Below are 21,146 nucleotides of genomic sequence, written 5' to 3' on the forward strand. Positions count from 1 at the left end.
TCTCCAGCACACAGTAGATGCACACAGATACCCTGACAGGGTACACCTAATTATGACTCTTGCCCCAAATGATTGAACTGATAATAGGCTGACCTCACAGTGCGGTCAAACAAGGATGAGGTAATGTTCGGTGCTGACAAGCCATTAGTACAGACCAATGCTACCATGAAAATTTTTAATCAATTTTATCAAGTGCAATGTATTGAATTGGAAAGACTAAATGACGGCAACATCAAATACAACATCAAACAACAGAGTACACCTAATTATGACTTTTGCCCCAAATGATTGAACTGATAATAGGCTGACCTCACTGTAAGGTCAAATAAGGATGAGGTAACGTTTGATGCTGACAAGTCAGTAGTATCAACCAGTGCTACAATGACACTGCATGTATTCAATCAATTGTATCAAATGCAATGTATTGACTTGCAAAGACTAAATGAAGGCAACGTCAAATACAACATCAAACAACATGTCACCATTAGCAACGCTGTCTAAGATATTGTATCCATTTACAACCATAAAACACACAAATAGTAAGCTTTATTGCAGTGCTCCATAAATTATACAAAATGGCCTACATCAACGTGAACACTGTTAATGACATATAGTGACTTATTTTGCTTTTTTGCAATTTTCAAATATCAACTTGTGGTATTTTTACAGAATAATGTGGAAATACTAGTAATATATCAATATGGCCTACTTGTTAGTTCATTACACACAAACCACATTACACTTTTCAAATCGCTCTTCAATATCCAAGCATATAGCCTTGTATTAGTTTTTTATTTTCAATTCCTTGAAGTAATTGCATGGTTGGGTTGTGTTTGCATTGCTACCAAGACACTGTATTACTGTCTATTCACAGAAGTGTTATGGTTACAGCCTGATTATGTACTGTGGAAATGAAATTTTGATGTTGCGCAGACATTAGAAGTAACATGTACTATGAAACTGGTGCAGTGACTCAGGTTTGGAATACACTGTCATAAGATGGTGATTCTCAGAGACCAGCGTCTGGCCAGGGTACTGGACTGACTGGCCAGCAAGCCACTGTACTATTCATTGCTACTTCCTTATTCATGGGTAATGGGTACCTGCAGTACTGGGCTGTACTTCCTCCACAAATTTTTTGACTGAATATGGTATTTATATTGAGTGTACATGTATATTTGACAAGGATCATACCGAGTTAAATTTTAGCAGGGTCTGCATGCAATCATATATGAGTACATTGAAAATGATACATTGGATCCTAAACCATATACTGTAACAGACAGTGTTCCAAAATCTTGGCACAAACACCTTAAAATTAATTTGTTTAAAGAACCTGCTGTTAGCAATGAATTTTTGACACTAAAAAGTAACTTTTTTCATAATCAACTTTACAGACTATATTGCATTCAATGATAATATTGGACTCAGGGACACACTGATAAAGCCAGTCACAAGACTTAGTATTTCAAAGGCACAGATTTGCATGCTATAACTGTATATACTACACAAAGTTACCACTCACATGAAGTTAATTAGAAGCCAAAAGAGTGACTGCGCATATATTTTGCAGTTTGTTCATTATATTACACCTGTTTGTGATCACTGACCATAAATTGGATTGGAAAATCCTACCGCAATTGTTGAATAAATCCATTTCATAATGAATTCCTCTTCTAATATACATTTCCAGAGAGAATTGCCGTGTAGTAATATCCCTATTGACTGCATAAGGTACTTATTTGACAAACAATTGAATCCCTTGATCTGAGGATCAAGCCATACAATGTACCAACCTGACAAATACCGTACGCAGCTAATACAATACTTTGCACGACATTGTGCTATACTCTGTGACTTGCCGTACTTTCTTGTGAAAGGACTCTAGCTGGACAGGGACCACCATTTTACAAACATGTACATTATGGAGCAGTAGCATTGGTATTGAGGTAAAATACCTCATTATTCATCAATCCTACCTTGGAACAACTTCCTTTTAGGGAATAAAAGTTGTGACAGCTAGATTAATGGATATATCAAAAATAAACAGCAAAACAAAATACACACACATGTATTGAAGGGAAAAAAAACGTTGAAATCTGGTTTTTCAGAACATTGTTTGCTCATCACCTTGAAAACCATTTATGCAGAAATTATGGAGAAACTTTGAACACCTTGAAGAATGGTATGCTATGTTGTTGCAGTCAATTGTTTAACAAACTGCTGACACATTACATCAGGAAGTCTTCCTAATTCACTGACAGTTCTGTCATTCTGAGATTGTGTATGTAGACCCATACACTTCATGTAAGTGCAGGGTCATCACATCAAAATTGAACTGCCTATGTCATACTGTACTGAACAATGCAGTCAAACCGGTCTTAGTGGTCATCTTTACAGAGCAGTCACCTCTATACCGGTATAGTGGTCACTGTGTAGCAGTCCCTTAACATATTTCATGTTAAAGGCCCTCTACAGAAAAGCCACCTCTTTTATGTGGTCAGTCGCCGCAACGTGGAATTCCTCCAGTTTGGTACAACATCTGTGTATAATGGTAAGCATATCTGCCTTTATGATCTCTGTCAAAAAATGCTCCGACTGGAAAGCAAGAAATGCATTTATTTTGACCAATTTTACATCTGCATTACAAACTTTCAGAAACTAAATGAATTTATTATGATTTTCAACAGATTTATGTTATGGAATGTCATTACTGCTGTTATCTGTTCCTAAATTCATCACTCAACACATCACACACACTGAAAATAATGCCACACCCACCCTCTATAGAAAGACCACCTCCATATACATGTAGCAGTCACTTGTCCTTAGTCCTTTGAATGACCACTATACACAAGTTTTACTGTAGCGTGACAGTAATGAGCAAAATGGACTTAACAATGCAAATTTTGCCACAACTATCAGACTAGGAGTAGGAGTGTACTAATATCAGAACTAAAATACACTTTATGATCTACCAGTGATAACCAAGATGTGAAAATTAGATTAATTGCTTCTAAAATACAATGATGGATATAAAATGTCAGGCTGTTTATCAAATATGGAAACTTTAAATCCTAAACATTTAATATAGAAGTCACCAACGTATTTGGCAGTATAGTGATTGTCATGGGTTGTAATAACTGTGTGAAATGTTCTGTAGCAATTTGAACATGTAACAAATGTGGAGATTAATTTCTTACAGACATTTACAACAACACTGCTATTTTCAATTATTGATTTTTTGGTCCAGATTTACTGCATGAAATGAGTTCAGTCTCAAAGAGTTAAGGAATTAGGGTTCAAATTTCTTGTTGGAAAACTTGTTGGAAAATTATTCTTCCATAGCAAATTTCAACAACACATTGCAAATGTTTGAAGAATTTGTTTCTTTGAGCTACAGAGAGAACAGTTACTGCAAGCTGAGAGAAGACATAGTGATGAGATGATGATGCATGCCATTATTCTATAGGTACATGTCGTATTTAGGTCACTTGACGTTTCTTCGGAATGGAAACAAAACAATGCAAAGACAACACATAAATAGTCTTGTCAATGAAGTACATGCCAAATGCCATGGCAGATGTAACCGAAAATGATCTAAACTGCTGTTATTTATAGATATACATGTTTCATGTATGTATGAACTTCCATGTGCACTGTTGCAAGTTGTGTTTTTCAAACAGGACATCAAAGATAGATCTCTTGACACATATAGTGGACTGGAGTGGACATTTTACAATGGTTATAAACTGTAAGTAGGTTGAACATAAAATCTTCTATAGCATGTGTAACTTTTATATAGGTTTTTCAATGGCAAATAGACAAATTGTTAGGCTGCAAATTGTTTGATTTCAAATAAAAACATAACCAGATTTGACCATCCCTACTTCAACAAACCATAGTGCCTTCTCTGAGCATATCCAAATTCATGTTGTTATTGAAAATAAATGGTTACTATGGACACTAGTCTGTCTGTGGTCTGGTAAGTACTGTAGATTTCATATTAATAAACAGCTGTTCAAATCAAACACCACGTAATCATGTGGTTCACAGGCCATCAATCGTGTAAAATTTTCCAAACAACATGGCATCTCTATATTTCTCTGGAATTTCTACTCTATAATTCTTTGCAACAGTACGTTCACCTGGAAAAGCAAGTCACTATTTGCCATATCACATTAGTAATTTCCATGATTAATATATAATGACTAATATCTTTAGGAATATAATATTAATGTGGGTGTGGCACTAATTTCATTTTTTTTCAGTTCAGGTAAATTTACCTATCTGTGATGATTCACAAATTACATTTAGTTGCCATGGAGATAGGACAGTGTTTACAAATGGAAGGGCTTCAACAAGAGTTTCACCCATCATACAGATGAGTAATAGTTGTCCGGTGGTTGTCATGGTAATATTCCAGAGTGGGTGTGGTGGTCACAGAATTATAAACAAGCCTTTGCTATCCATGGAAAAGTAACCGAGATCAATAACATCGCCTTTTCAATCATCTATGGGCGTATTTTGTATTTTTTAATACTGGTCTATTTAATATACATATTTTCTCTATATTTCCCGCAACCAAATTCTCATTACATTTCAGTATGATACAGATGAAACAATCTTACTCACTGAAAACAATAATATTTTAATGCATTTCTGAAATCTATGCATTGCCATTGTTTTAGGCTTTTTCCAGTCTCTATCAGGGCCAAAGACTTTTCTCATCTGTCTTCACATCAACTCTGTATATTATCACTCAAAATGCAATTTACAATTGTATGCACACAAGCACAGGTAGAGAGTACGGTACATTTTGAAATAATCATCTAAATTTACACAATCTGTGACAATGGATATCTATTCAACCTTTATCTATACACTGTATCCATGGTAAAAGATGAGCATCATCAGATATGATAGCCTAACACTGTGAACTACCAGATATCACATAGCAGTACACATCTTATCACTGATTTCACACCTACACCACAGTCAATGCACCCTTTGTACTCATGTACTGAAGCATACAAAATTTTACCCAAATTCTTAACTTCTTAAATCCGAATACCAGACTAGACTAACTTTACATCTTTCAACCACATTCATACACCATTCAACCATTATCAGTGGATCTGCAAGCTTGGCATTGCTCATCACAATTCTGGGAACTAACACAGATACCAAGTGTATTTTCAAGCTCTGACAACAAACTGCTATCATTAAATTGGTACAGAGATCAATATACACTCCATGAAGTTACACGCTTTGTAAATACTGATTCATTAATTAACTAAGTTAGGTCATCTGCTGGTGATGTACTGTACCCATACCACTGATAGAAAACACAACTAGTGTTTACACAGTATCTTTAAATGTACCATCTTGGTATCACTGGGTAAAGGTCTGCTTTGTATAGTGCCAATGTACAACTCGTAAAAAACAAGACAGTCAATTTATATGTGTACGCTAATAAGCCATGTGACTTCATTGGAAAGTTAACTTCTGAAAATGTCAACATCGATAAATTTCTCACCGAGGGATACATTTTCTTTACATATTTCTGATGTATCAAAGTGATATGAAATATGTACATTGATAAACAAGTCAAAAACTGTATACATTAAGTGATTGTCTACCCTACTAATATCAGTTGTTACACATCACAGCACATCCTGTCAACATTAGAAGAATAACTACACTGTACTAAATACTGTCTACAGTTATGCTGTACAGTAAGATCTGGCTACAAGTTCACATACAATCATTTTCCGGCTTCCATTCCAGGACTTTTCACAAACCTGTGTGCAAATATTGATCATGCTATTGATACTGATTAAACTAATCTTTAAGGTTGTTTGCCTAGACAGGGAGATATTTTGTAAGTTTGCTTTTGGAGTCCACAAATTCCACCGCAATATTTGTTTGTTATTCAATGTCTCCATAAGCACTGAGCCTCTGTTTGTTTTGTGGATTTCGAAACTGGAGACACAAATTCTTTTACAGATTCACAGAAAACATGAATAAAATTCAGAAATCACCAGATGTTGTATAAAAGCTGAACTGCTGAGTACAACTGACAAAGATTCCAAAGTTGGCCGTTCATCAGATATGTAGTATAATCCTGCAAAATCTCTGCTTCTCAGATATTTTTCAGAGAATAATTATTCAGTCAAAATAACTAACATGACTAATTATTCCAAATTAACTGAGTTTATGTAATGACGTCAATTAAATCTATTAAAACTAAACACTTAATATGGTCAAATAAAGGAAAAAAATAGATTTATGATTATTATCTTGTTTAACGTCATCAATGAAACTCTCATCCATATGGTAAACACTGACAGCATACATGGATGACGTACATCATACAACAGCTTGCTGTATTTTCTGAAGCGTTATCCTGAATGAAAACATTTCTCTTGCCCGCATTGAAAATAACTGTGATATACACCAACAGAACTATGATGGTCAGATAACTGCATCTTTAGAATTGTATCTTTAGAAGTGAATGGTGACGCTAATATCTATTGTGCACAAGATGAATTGAAATACAGCCAGCATAATAGGCTGAAATCAGCTGTGTTCACCGTGATGATCTTTCAGTAAGTCACAGTGAAGGACATACACACTACGATGGGGTCATCATGCCACTTGTTGTTGATTTCAGTTAAGTGTAAACAACTGTTTTGAAATGACAGGCGGGTTAATTGTGAGTCAATAAGTCTTAACAAAGAAGTGACTAACCCATTTCAGTGCTTTTTAGCTAGAGTGTGGTACAAGTTCTAAGCATCCAATTCTCTGATCCAAGATATGAATTGAAACCAACGTACATGTATTTACTTTCAGTACAAAACACAAGAGACAGCTATCTTGTCATGGAGGATCCATTACCAAACACTTCCTTCATACACTACTTGGTACGGATATCCTGGCAGACTACAGTGTGTATATTGGCTGTATATAGAGTTAATGTAGACACTGTACTGTATAAGTGGATTAGTTCAGCCCAGGTTGGCAGACATACATGCACGTATACATACACCTGGGGCTTTCAATGACACCAATGGACTCACCTCAGTGTTTTTGCTTGACTTGGCATTACCCATAGTGTATCAGAGGCAGTGAGACAGCATTCCGGGATAAGTTAGTAAGGAAAGGACATGCTATGTGCAGTGTTACCGCATGGTTCCGTGGTAAATGAGCGGAAGTCACATAAACTTACAGGAAACGGAATGAGAGAGACAATAGGCCAGCCACACTGATCACATCTAAACTGTTGTGTGGGATTTATGACAACACTGTAACACTCTAGTCGTGTGTCGTGACCTCTGCCCTCAGGAGGGGTCATATTTGGTTAAGGTCAACAAATTAGCTGCATTCTGAGTCAGCTGCTCGGTAACCATGGCAACATGACTCATTAACATTTAAAAAGCAGCTGTTACAAACAAGAAAAGGACTCCGCCCAAACTCACTTTTAATACCACAGTAATTTTCATCAATGTTGCATGTGTACATGTTGCAGGATAAATTGATCATTGGCAAATAGCAATTTCTAGATCCCATCAAATTGTAAATATTTGCCTTAGAGTTTTATGCTAAGCAACAGCTGACACAAGGGTTATTTCTATTAAAATTCAAGAAATGTATTTATAGATATCCCATCTCCTATGAAGGTCCACGTCAAAGCTATTTGATTCTCATGAACCAAACACTATTTAATTTTAGAACACTTCTAACACTTGTTTTGAACATTTTCCTAACTGCTGTTATTAATATTTTTGCATGAGTCATTGACAAATTTTTTAAACATTTTATAATTTTCATGACTAGATTAATCCATTTTTCAACAGATTATCTGATTGATGAGATATTTTTACACAAAAATTACAAATATTTCATATCAATAAATTCTGACAAGTTAATAACTGATGTTGCATTAAGATAAAACTGTTTGTTATTTGTTAAGTTCTGCCTCAGGATGTACGGATACATGTATGAAACCATTTTGGTATGTTGTCCATTGTTTCAAATCATTCCACAAGATTTACTTTTTCCATGACAATTCTTGATCAAAATGCTGTGATGCCAGTGAGACAAAAGAACAATTCTATTTCATACATTGAAGGATTACTCTATTACCAGTTGCAAACATTTAGAGGAACAGAATGCATAGGGATAAAGTGATGATGAGTCAGATTTTTCCCTATCCTAAAACAATCCTAGAAAACAGTGCAGCGAGGGAAAAAAGAATAACGTGAATTTTTTCCTGAGTTGTTTTCTTGAATGAGTTCTTTTCCAAATTTTGGTTTTCAGTCATGCTATTACAGACTGCTAATATTTATCCCATCAGACAGTAGTAATTGATTTGAACTTCACATTTGCAGTTTGTTGCAAATTCTCATCTATTGCTCACTGATGTTAATTAATTTTTTTCAGTCAACAAACTTAATGTCTTTCTAAAGTGAGTTTCCCCAGTTTGGATTTCCAACTTTCAAAACATGGAAGAGGGTGGGGAATCATCACAACAAATTGCAGTCCAGGACTTTTTTGAGGGGCGCCCTCTATAGTCAAAAAATGTGTTTGTGCAAAGACACGTACAACAACATCAACATTGTAGAGAACTACATCATTACACAAAAGAAGTTGATCCAACCGATTCAAAAGAATGTCATAAATATCCTATTCTGGTGCTACACCTGCTGAAAATTGCTGTTTATATGATGTTGAAATCAGCAATTTTCAAAATGTTCATTGCTATGGACCATATTGCTGTTTGTGATGAGTATTATGTTCCTGTACTTGTTAATCAAACCATGAATGAATGCTATATGTTCAATTTCATCCCTGGAATAGTGTCATCACCTGACATGGATAAACTTGACTATGAACCAATAATGAAAGTCCTTTCAATAGTTCTTTTGCCTGTCCCATGATGCAGTGCGCGCCAGGGTATGCATAGTGTACGTTACACATAGAACGTTTTAGCCGTAGGCTACCAGGATATATTACTCATAGAACTCAATGGCAGATTACACCCTGACCTATATTTTCGTCGCTGATGTCATTCTTCTATAACAATCCGTTGTACAACTGAGTATGTTTTCGTTGTTTTGAGTGTATAGAGGGTGTTTGATGAAGCCACTGCAGTGCATTGTGGGATAACAGAGAAAAGGTCTATTGCAAAGATATGGGTATTCACTTGTGCACACAAGTTACTACAACATGGTAAATATAAGAGTAACAGAATGGAATGGTGTACTAAAATACAAACAAAACAATCATGGCATAATATTAATAAACAGCTAACTAAAGTGTCAACATAGACTGTTCACACTAAAACCAGTTTAACTTGATTATGGCACAAATTTTGATTTGGCCATTTATAACTGTGTACTATCTGGCAAAGACTTTCACACAAATGGATTTTCAATTTTTTTTTTTTAACCAAAAGTTTGAAAATGTTGATCATTTTTGGGCTTTCAGTTGGAAGAATATTGAGAGAACACTTATTAATCCTCTTTCTCCCAAGTTGTATTTATTTCTGTGGTTTGTCTATGGAGCCTGGTAGAATGGGGATATTCTGTGAAAGCAGAACGAGAAAATTGTTTTACACAATAGAGGGCGCTGTCCACTGTCCCTGCAAATTCTACAAAAAGGGCACACCATACCCATACAGCATTACAATGCAGTCTCATATAGCAGCTACCTGTTTGAAAGTAGAGACTGCCAAAATATATTACTGTACAATATATGAGTTCATGAATTGCAGAATAGAGTCAAACGAAATGTGGACCACTTGGAAATAAATCTTGAACACTGCAAGGAGATGTGGTTGAAATAATATTCAGAGACAAACAGTTTAGCGAGATCATTGGTGTGTCTGATGATACAAAACCACTTCATACCACCATACTAATTTCACATCAATAAAATATTCTGCTGGTCATAAAACTAAAGATGTCACAATGCCAACCAATTAAACATCAATAACTATACTTTCAAATATTCTCAATGGTACTTTGAAAGGCTAGACCGTGACAAAGACTTACAAATGTGTAATTGTTATTATATTGTCATTATATGTTATTGTTACAGTGCCTGTCCTTGAATGTTTATAACACATGTTATAAACGATGAAGGACAGTGTTTTTCCAATGAGTACGGTGTGTCTAGTACGTACACACCTATGCATTATGATGTCATCACCATCAAAAGGCCATCCCATCAAGCAATGATAATGACTGCCTAGATGACCCTGACAACAAATTACACTCTAATATTGATTTGTTGAAAAGCTGACAGTAAAATTTCAATGCTGTATCCTTCTGAGTCAATGAACTAATGGAAATCATTACACTGCCCTTCAAGTGACACTTGTATTTGATTCAAAATATGTACATTCAAAATGTGCCCCGACATCAGGGACCTTGCACAGTAATATTAGTGACTTTCCAACATCACTGTTGCCATAGTAACTACACTTTCATGTCGGGCTGCCGATATACAGATACAACAGAGATTTTGACAGTTGGCATGTCACCTGTCTGAAGTCTCACTGGAAGGCGCATACCTGGTACCTTTCACCAGTGTGCCCTCTGACTTTTATGATACTTGAATATCTTTGAGTTAGGTTAAGAATTTCAGGAAATTTCCTTAAGTAAACTCTATACCAATACAAGACTAATGTACAATTGTCTGGAGTCCAATAGAACACTGTTGGGTCAGTGGATGTGTCAGATAGGCTTACAGTTCACACAGTCACTGTGTTGGACCGTTTCTTTAACTTGGCTCCAATTCTCTGCCAAGACAAAGTAGTTGTTTACAGAGTACTAACAAGGATTGTCTCATTGTCATGTTCAAAAGTGGAGTTAGGTTAAGAGAAAGATGACTATTGTTTGAACATAGCAATTCAAAATATTCTGGTGGGTAGATTTCACCATGGTGGACTTGCAAAACCTAGGCCAATGATATCTGTACAAGTACCATACATCAAATTACTTCAAGTGGTCACCGTTATTTGTGGGTCACTCTGGGAATTACACAATGTGACCTACAAAGTACCTGCAGGACAAAGCATTTCAGCATGTATCCAAACAACACAACATTGCTAAACCCTTCACGGCTTAGTTACTGACAGAGTGACTTAGACAATGAAAGACTGCTGGCAATGTGACAAGTAACAGGCCTGGATCTAAAGCCATACTGACTGGGTTCTAGGCGACTACAATCATTAGGTAATATGTCAACTGATAGTACATCTAATTTCACTGCGATATCACTGTACTTCAAAGTGAAATAATGACAAGAACAGCATCAGCAACTGACCAAATTTCATCAGTTTCTAGGGATAACAATGGGTTTGAACAAAAACAAGGAGGTGAGAGGGTTAAACATAAATGGCAAAGATAAGTAACCTTCTGAAGAAATGAAAGACTACAAAATCAATACAAGGGATTTTGAAAACTAGATTTAACACAATTCAGGCAAAATGTGCAGAGTCAATCTTGTACGTACATTGATACAAATATCTGCAACACATCAGAAACATGAAGTACCGGTATGGTCAAGTGTGCAGTTATTTCTTTCAAAGTCATGAAAGTTTATATTTTAAATTGGATTCTTTCCGGTTTCTCCTTCAGACACACATAGGAATTTAGCAAGATAAGAATGACGACTCAGCACAAATGAGGCCGGGCTAATATATATATCGATTGATGATCTATCAACATTGAGGGCAGATTTGTAGAAATCAGACATTTTCATTTGCAGCCATACCAACTGCAAGTGACTTCATAACATCATACTGGGTATCCTGGGTGAATATTTGCTCCCAATGTGTCCCATCATGCACCTCTGCATAAAACATCATAGGGACTATTCTGACCAAACATCATGTGATATTTGACCAACGGAAGACTGTTCCCAACCTCAAGTTTTCCACAAATAACACCTTTTTATCCTATACAGTGTGAGATATGGTTAAATGCAATAAAGACACATAATACTTTTTTGTGCTTTGATTGTGATATCAAGACAGTAGAAAGTCTCTCCATGGTAAGATCATTTTAGGGAAAAAACATTATTTTTTGACATTTCATCTGTGTGAGTAAACACAATGCTGGGTAGAGTGTAAGCCTTATGCTGACAGAATGTTGGAAATTTGATATAAATTTGATACAGATTTAATTTGATGAGAGAGTTTCCACATATTGACAACATCAATCGTCTGATAGAAATTTGATATAAATTTGACACAGATTAGAGTTTGATAAGTGTGTTTCTATGTATTGGCCACATCAATCGTTCTGTGGTCTACTTGTAATGCAATGGTAGTCATGCACAGATGAATTATGGTCAAAGCAGAACACAAGACATGTCCTCAAGCCAGTGTAAATTGTTTAGACCATTGACCACAAACAATCACCATCAAAATTTCTTTGGTCGATAACTTGACTGATTTATGCAGAAACAAAGGGTATCCCTGTTTTCTGTACAACTACCCTGTGAGATATGTCTACAGCATACAACGTACATTTAAAATGGTTACTTTACTCACAATTTATGAAACTGTAAAGAGATTTGAGATTCAGTACGTGCACATTTGTATGTTTAACAGCGTGGACGGAAAGACACAATCTTTGATTAGCATTGTAGTACAAATGAAAATGTTATTCTTGGCAAACTGTTCAACACATGCTGCATATTTGACGGTACATTAACCATAGTTCATTGAGTCTGGGAGAGAATTTTACTCCATTATACTGTGAATTTCTATGCCTGTCTGTGAGTATGTGTGATCAAGATTACTGTATTTCAACAAAGCTGTACATTTGGTCACACTCCTCTGTGTGGGTATAGCAATTTTGTTACTGATCTATTCATATTGGACAGCTGGCACTACCATTTGCTATGGAAATCTGTGGACTTATGCTATTAAAGCAAAGTGAGGTGAATTCAAACGTCAGAGTACTGGTACATGTCATTATAAATGAAATCAAATTTCCTAATAAATTTAGACATACATACTACAGTATTTCCAATAACACATCCAATGAACAACTACTACTAATACTGCATAATAACAAAAACAGTGTGTCCGGGAACAAAAAAATCAACATTTTCACTCTGCAATGACAATACACCATAGAAGTTATACAACTCTTTATTAGTATGAATGATAACATACCGCATTTACGTCACACAAAGCAATCTGCATTCTGGGAAATATCTTGAAAATCTAAAGCTGATTTGTTTACAACCACCTGTTTGATTCAAAACCAACCAATCAGATTGTTCCTCTCAATACGGTATATCAAGTACCAGGCAAATTACTGCTAGGCCTTTCAACAGGCAAATAGTGTTAACTTACTGGAAATAAATTTCTAAATTTGGGATTATTTTTCACAATGATTTGCAAATGGATGTATGGAAATCCATGATCTTTGACATAATTCCCTGTGGTTTGGGAGAAACAACGGGGAAAATATTTGACTGTCCCCACTGACAGCAAATGGAACGGTCCAAAAGATCAGTGTCAAGACAGTTGATTAGCCAAGCTATTGTACACAACACTAATGGCCTAGATTTGTGGTTGAAATCCATTCATTTTCATCAGACGGCAACAGAACCTGTCAGATTAATGTCATCTTAGACAATGGATACCTCTAACATCCATGTTACCTAGCAACCTCTGGGATGACGAAGCCAGTATACTGAAATGATATAGTGCTGAGAGAATAAGTGAGATTTGTTTACATCACTGGATTAACTTAAGCCAATAAATCAGTTGATTAGAGAAAACATTTCTTTTAAACCAGAGCTGTGTTTGTCAAATACAGTACATGACGAGTGCACAGTATATGTCAAAGAACACTTGAATTTAGAACTTTTGACTATTTTTATTGTCTGTTTTTCTACCCTTTTGACCAACAGTGACAACTCTCTGGGACACAGATATTTTCAATAGAAAGAGTGTAGAATTTCTGAAGCATATTTGTGGCTCTGGTAGCAAGACTGAATAATATTATAAGGTAGAATGCGCGTCTCAGGGACAGATATTCTAGCACTCAATTTTTCAAAAATGTTATGGTCTACCACACGTTGGGGCTCATTTTAAAGCTCTTAGTGTAAGAAAAATGTCACCATCTTAACTTTTCGAAAATCCAAAATTGTTGTATTTTTCATACAGGGTTGGCAGCCATTTTGGATTTCAAATACCAGTAAATATATTAGCTAATTTGTTTCCCTAGTAACTAACTTTGCATGGTGACACCTGATTTTCATTTTGATTTGGTATGAGAATGGTTGTAAGTTTCATTGGGGAAAGTTTGAGCAAAAGTTTAAGTCTTTCACTTTCAAGACAAATACTACCCATTTACCGGTACTGGTATGTGAAGGGTTATGCAAACATTATCTCAAACAGAATATTTCATACAATTTTATGTTTAGCACACAACAAAAATGCACAAAAAGTTTGTAGAAGGCTGCAATTGACGTGATTGCCATGAAACAAGTATTTAAATCCATTTATGTTTGGCTTGTTTTGGAAAGGTCAGACCAATAAACATTGACGACGGGAAAAAATGGCAGACGTTCATGAAAGCTTGTGATCGACAAATTTTGGAAGATAAAGGCATTGTTTTGTCAACATTCATAGCATTTGAAATAAAGTACAAAATGGTCCAAATAAAGACTGTTTTATCACCGTGTAATTGGTTTTTAACTGAGATGAGAAGTATAGCCGTTTCATGCTTCATAAATTTCATTACCTTGGATGATATTTAGTGACCACACCTGCAGACTATACAATATATCTGGTGCGTTTAAAAATGATCAGCAAGCAAGGTGACATATGGCCCCATTTGATTAACCCTTTGAGGGCTGTAATTTTTCCCATCGAAATGTTTGTGCAACGTTTTACCAATTTTTATGAATATTTCAGTAATTCTTTTCATAATTTTTGACCAAATGGACATTACATTTCATTGGCTACAGTTTTCTATCAAATTTTTCGCAAAAATTAGAAAAAATTTGACAAGGGTAAATTCTAAGAATGTGACAAAGACTTACTTAGGTGTCATAGGATTAGTATTTGTGAATGGAAAACGCTACAATCAGAACCTGGCCATTCCAGAACACAACATACATGTACGCAACATACTTAGTGGTAGCTGAATGCTGTGGCAACATTAGTACACTGAAGTGGGATGTGATGGTACTTATACTCCCATATGTAATAAACAGAAAGTCACACAGCAGACAAAGCTGATATTGTATATCTCATTACAGCTATTATCAAATACAGTACTCATCGCATATTACAGTACATTTACACGGCATGCTGATGATGAAGTAAAACTGACCATAAAATCAATACACTCACCACAAATTTCTCCATTAGTGATGTATATTCCTATTAGAACAGTCTTTCAACTTAAGTAAGCCAACCCTGGCAAGCCATCGTTACAAGAGAGAGACAAGGATTTCACCTGTACAGTGCTGGACTAAAGCACAGCGTAGGCAGCTCAAGGTATTATCAATCACAGACCTACTTTGCATCTAATTTACATAATTTATTAATCAAGCTCTAATGTAACTGTCTGCCTCCATGCAGAACTACTTCACCCTCACACAACTATTCAGTTCCCTCACTGACTCAGAACAACTTATCACCTGCTCTTCATAACCTAAGCTTCTTTATAAGCAAAATTAATCAAAGATGGAAATTGGAGTTCATTAACGGATGTATTGTAAGTCAGCTCTCTGGAGGCTGGCACGTCTATGTAAATGGATAAGGTCAATATGTTCATTAATATATCGCAGAATTCAAATAGAGGGAGTTCAGATGAAACTAGTAATTGACATTGATTTTCTTTGGCATCAATGTAACCTTTGACCTTAAAGCTACTGAGGACTACAATTAATAAGATTCTAGAGGGCCTGCTTTCATTTGATCAGTGGAATGTCTCCCTTAGCAAAGATCACATAATAAATCATTTTGGATTTTTTTCATTATTTCTCATGAAAAGTTCTATTGTTCAATTGTCAACGAACCATGTTGAATTGTCAGTTGCCATAGCAATATCTGCATCACTCCTGAAGGGAACATTAACTCAGGATTGAAATTCGTTTCAGAAGAAACAAATAATTTTCTGCCCACTTTCAAGGAAGAAAATATCATATCGACTGTAGACCTTCACTGGTACCGGTATGTTGGTGAGCCAATATGAATGAAATAATTTCTAAGATTAATAAATTTACACACAAAAACTAAACACGACAATGAATCCAACATTTTACCCTTGCAGTACTGGCAAAATAATTAATCTAATATTATTTGGTATTGGCACTGAGTCTACAATATTGAATTAATGGCAATATGGTACAATGGAAATCCTGGAACAAATAAATGGCTAATGTCACCTGTTTGTGGTTTCTATGCTATTCAACTTTTTTCAGCGCCAGAAAGAGTTTACAGCGAAGATTAACGGAAATGAAAAAATGAAACTGGCATAAATTTGCCACAGGGAAAATGTTTCGATTCAGAAAGAAGTACAGAGACCATAATTTTAAACTACGCTGTCATGAAATGTACGTATCTGAAATTTACCCCATGTGTAGAAATATATTGCAGTCAAGGTCACATGTACTTTAAACCAAAAGGCGTATTATTCCTGACTTCAATTGGAACTATTTAGTCAATTAATCTCACATGAGGCATGCTTTTAGCACCAATTCATCTGTAAATTCACAAAAGTCATGGGTTGTATGCCGCTTACAAATTGAACCAATCACAAACCAGACCAGCAAAACTCAAAAATCTAATTTTGCTAAAAGCTGACACTACACTAAGCCCATTAAGTTTTATGATTTGACACAAAATAAAGCAGCCACATTCAGACTTTGTAATAACAATTTCACCACTATTGGATTCCTATTTTGATTACGAGCAGTTACATACATTCTTGACGCATTAATTCAGACACTGTCCCTCCGAGTCCGACTGTGGTTCAGAATTTCTGTGTCACTGAGACATACTGGACTGTCAACAGTCCCTTGTCCCTTCTGTGTGTAGCCCCTGTATCAGGTGCTGTGGAGTATGCTTGTCCCCCACAACAAAAACCCAATGGTGTAGGGCCAGTGAAACGATCAAACCCACAGACTGTCAAAGGCCACAATTACACAAATAGCTTTTGAAAGTCTAAGCCACACATGACTTTTCAACATTCATTTTTCATTGGACACATTTACTCCACTTCATATAAATACGTTAGATGACTGGATAGTACATAAAAAATACTGCAGAGGTCCTAAGTACCGGTAGACAGACTGTGTGGATCAAGAGACAGTGAATTAAAGTTGAACTTTGACTACTGGTAACTTGGGATCTCTCAAGCTCAATGTTATTACCCAACAACAGTATGCCAGTGTCTCCAAAGTCATAAATAACACAATACATCAGAAGCCAACAATCTTACTATGTATGTTTTAATCAACACCTATATTTCTAAACATCAATTTGAAGTAAAAAACAGTTACACAAAAGTATGTATAAATGTTTGAATCAATACCTGTGTTTAAGTGTTCCAAAACGCTAAATCTGAAGGAAAAAATGGCTACAGATTATTGTTCATACAATGAGACTGTTTTTTATATCAGCAAAGAGCTACTGTAGGTGACTTGATCACTGCACAGAGCATGGCCGGGCGATAGAGCTAACGTTGTATCACAGTGAAATAGTGCCTTATTGGAGGTACACAGTATGTGTAACTTGACAGCATTGCTTGATTATTGGAAGTTTTTAGTAATCCCAGCTGAAATGTCAAGATGGTCCCTGATCAAATGAGTTGATTTTTTGCATTTATGGCCTATAAATTTCAAAGCACAGTGTTGGACAACCCGATGACATTCCAGACAAGACAGCACAGTGTAATTTGCACCTGGTGATAAAATCTGTGTTTAGTTACCACAGATACACTTCGTTATACCAAACCTTCCACTGAAAACATGAAAAAATTCAGCAACCACACTTCACAGGGAGATGTTTGGGTATAAAAAGAATGCTTCTAATGACAGTTATCAAAATACAGATATCTTACCCTCAGTTAGATCACTTCCCTACCTAGGTGTACACAGAGGCCATAAACAATGGCTATTGTCCTATGCATAGACACAGTCACTGCTTCAAAGGCATGGCAGTACATGCAAAGAATGTAAGTTTGACAGTGCAATTGTTGTGGTCGTACCGTGTCAAGTGTGAGAGACTTGAAGACAGTGTAAATCTCACCTGGGTGAAATTCATCCCATTGTATGACAAACAGACAATCTTGAAGACGGTTGTGTTTCCTGTAGCTTCTTGAGTGACAAAATCGAAAAACTGTAAGACTATGTGCTTGACACAAGTGTGTGTGTGTGTAAGCGACTTGGCCCACTGTCGGCAGAGTATCAGGGCTATTGTTCAGTGAGTCTTAACAATAGGTCAGTGAATAGCTATTAATGCATGAAGACCATAGACAGAGAAGGTAAACCAAGGGGAGAGAGTCAGCGTTGGTAGTTCAGTCTCTAGGGGCTTCAACAAACGCTGCTGAAGTATGTGTAGAAAGGAGGTGTGCAGAGATCAGGGATTAATACATTGAGAATTCACACTGCCACTGTTCTGTCCACTGTTATTGATGATACGGTGGATTTTAAACCACACATAGTTGAAATTTCACAAAAACTGTAATTTGTGGAGAGGTCAAATAGAATGTGGATTGACTTCACAAAGTACATGGAGTACGGCCATGTTTACAAACATCTCGCAAATCAAGACAGAACACGCCGTCACATAACTTCAACACAATCACCGACTGTCGACATTCTTCTGTCTCTAAAAGCCAATGGCTTGTGTTTTGTTTCTGAGTTTTCTCACTCATTTTCATCAGTGATTCATCAGGAAATGGAAGAATTCCTGACAATACAGTTTATTCAAGAAAGCAAATTCAATTTATTCTGTGAAATAATTGGAATCCCTGTGCGGCAATTCAGTCGTTTCAAAACAGTGTCTTTGATCAACACAACGAACAGTAAGATTTTCCATTATCATGTCTTGCTGGGGGTTTGGGTAGTGGTCTCAAAACTAAGGGATATTTTATTCAGTAAGGACAGCTGTACCTGTCACCTAAAGACCAAAACAACACATTCTACTTCATGTATTGATATCATAGAACTGTTTACATCCGTGAAAAGTCACGGATGTAGGGAAATGTACAGGCATACAACATCAGCTAAATATGAACCGAGTGATTCTGAGAGAAATTATCCAGTGGAGATGACAAAGTTTCAATGATTTGAAGGAAACATTACGTCAGTGACTACAAAATCAGCTTTTTGTACAACTCTCTGAATTCTACAAAGGTGTATGCGATTCAGATAGCTGGGTCGCAATACCTTTAAAGGGGCTGGCCCAATGCCAAACTCAAATACCTTCACACCAGTGTCCCAATAATTTAATGGTCATTAACATGCCATTGTCAAGTGATGTGTCATGGACTGGGTCAAGTTTAACTCTCAAGGGTATGACATTCAATGCATACCTGTACTAAGGTAAGTCATACACCAAAAAGTACAATCAATTATTATTATTATTACAATAAAAAAGACAGTGATTTTGTGAAGTTTTGGGAATATAGGTACATGGACAATGGGATTGTGTCCATATACCATCAGCGTTCTCACCAGGCCGCGATTCCGCGACATTCTCGCGTATTTTTCTGTTTTGTCGCGGATTTCTTGGGCGTGCGCGCCAATAGTGGCGCGCCTTTGAAATTATAAACTTTCGTGATGCCAGCCGTACGGCGCGGCCGGCCGTATCATACAGCCAATACTTCTCACCATGGACGGTAAATGATTGACGCGAGTAATTACACTTCCTGGTTGAAACCGAGGCAATCTGGAGGCAATACCCGTCAGAGGGCGTACTTAAGCCACAGTCACTTGTGATTCGATACATGATGGCCGATGTGTGGATGCATTATCATTACGTATACCACACAGCGGCCGTCGTGTATTGAACCACACGAGACTGTGGTAGTCTGACGCACTGGACGTGGTGTTCGCCTTGCATGCATACCGGTACATGTCCACGGAATTCGCGGAAGCTGGAGGCGTCATGGGCACGATAAATATTTTCATAGGCTACGACAACGATAATCCGAACTACGAAAACACAAGAATGTAAAGCTTGTATATCCCTAAGGAATTACATGAACATTTTTCGAAAACAACGAACTCAAAGCTGGTAGCATTATACTGTGATTCCGCATGGCAACCAGGGTCTTGACGGGAACGACGTTATAGTGTTCGTGCCGTTGAGATTCAGTGAATTTTTGTTCTCGAAAAATAACGCAACTTTGTCTGAGATAATTTTTAGGTCTTTGCTATGTTTGGAATCATGTATAAACTTCGCGGGAGATATGTGTTGTGTGATGTTATCAGGCATTTGCTCCGTTCCTCGCCCACGTGACCTAGTACCTACGACTGGAAAATGATCGACAACTGGCCCACTGCGGATTGATGATATTATTCCAAAAGTAGTTCCGAGGTTTAAATGTGGAATAGTTGGAGGAAAGTTCTCTTATTATGCAAACAATTATCAATTCTTGGCTTGCGCATGTGATAAGTATATTATTCCAGGCGAACTTATACGTGAGAACATGGGCGTCTTTTTTCCATGCTTCAATCAATTGACAAAATTTGTAGCCTTGGCTGGGGACCAAAATTTCACGTCAAAAGTTGATGATTGTTTACAAACATCATAGGGATATGTTTCCTGATCTAAATAAATGCTGACTTGGCCTATTCCTTCTGCTGGTTGTGAAAGGGGGTTTAGTGTGCGAAAAAAAGTAACTCATGTCAGGAATCAACTGGGAGCTGAACGACTGGACACTCCAGCAACTACTGTTATTGTAGAGGGCCCCGAAATGGACTTTCACACTGGAAAGAATGAAAGTCCCATAGACTTTTCATTAAAAGGCACTGATATTCAATATCAGTTGTTTACAAAATAGTTGTTAAGTTGAATGAGTTGTTGAGTCCTTTATTTTTTCCATGCATAGAATAAGGTTCGTATTTGCAGTTTGACTTTTTTAACATATTTA

The 21,146-nt window shown here is 36.5% G+C and overlaps 1 protein-coding gene across 5 annotated transcripts in view; it reads right to left on the minus strand.

Moving 5' to 3' along the window:
- LOC139126551 (dixin-like) overlaps window positions 1–21,146 on the minus strand; it is an 82,971-nt gene that overhangs the window by 26,613 nt on the left and 35,212 nt on the right. Inside the window, exon 1 of one of the 5 annotated variants that reach the window (XM_070692623.1) lies at window positions 18,296–18,444. The exons of 2 other annotated variants lie outside the window; for them this stretch is intronic. In XM_070692623.1, coding sequence (XP_070548724.1) covers window positions 18,296–18,310 — 15 coding nt within the window. In that variant the 5' untranslated portion in view covers window positions 18,311–18,444. Of the gene's footprint in view, window positions 1–7,082; window positions 7,280–15,391; window positions 15,489–18,295; window positions 18,445–21,146 lie in introns of those variants that run through there. 2 more of the 5 variants (XM_070692622.1, XM_070692621.1) reach the window with 2 other exon arrangements.

The sequence above is a fragment of the Ptychodera flava genome (assembly GCF_041260155.1).
Source record: "Ptychodera flava strain L36383 chromosome 3 unlocalized genomic scaffold, AS_Pfla_20210202 Scaffold_27__1_contigs__length_13241970_pilon, whole genome shotgun sequence".
NCBI classification, from domain to species: domain Eukaryota; kingdom Metazoa; phylum Hemichordata; class Enteropneusta; family Ptychoderidae; genus Ptychodera; species Ptychodera flava.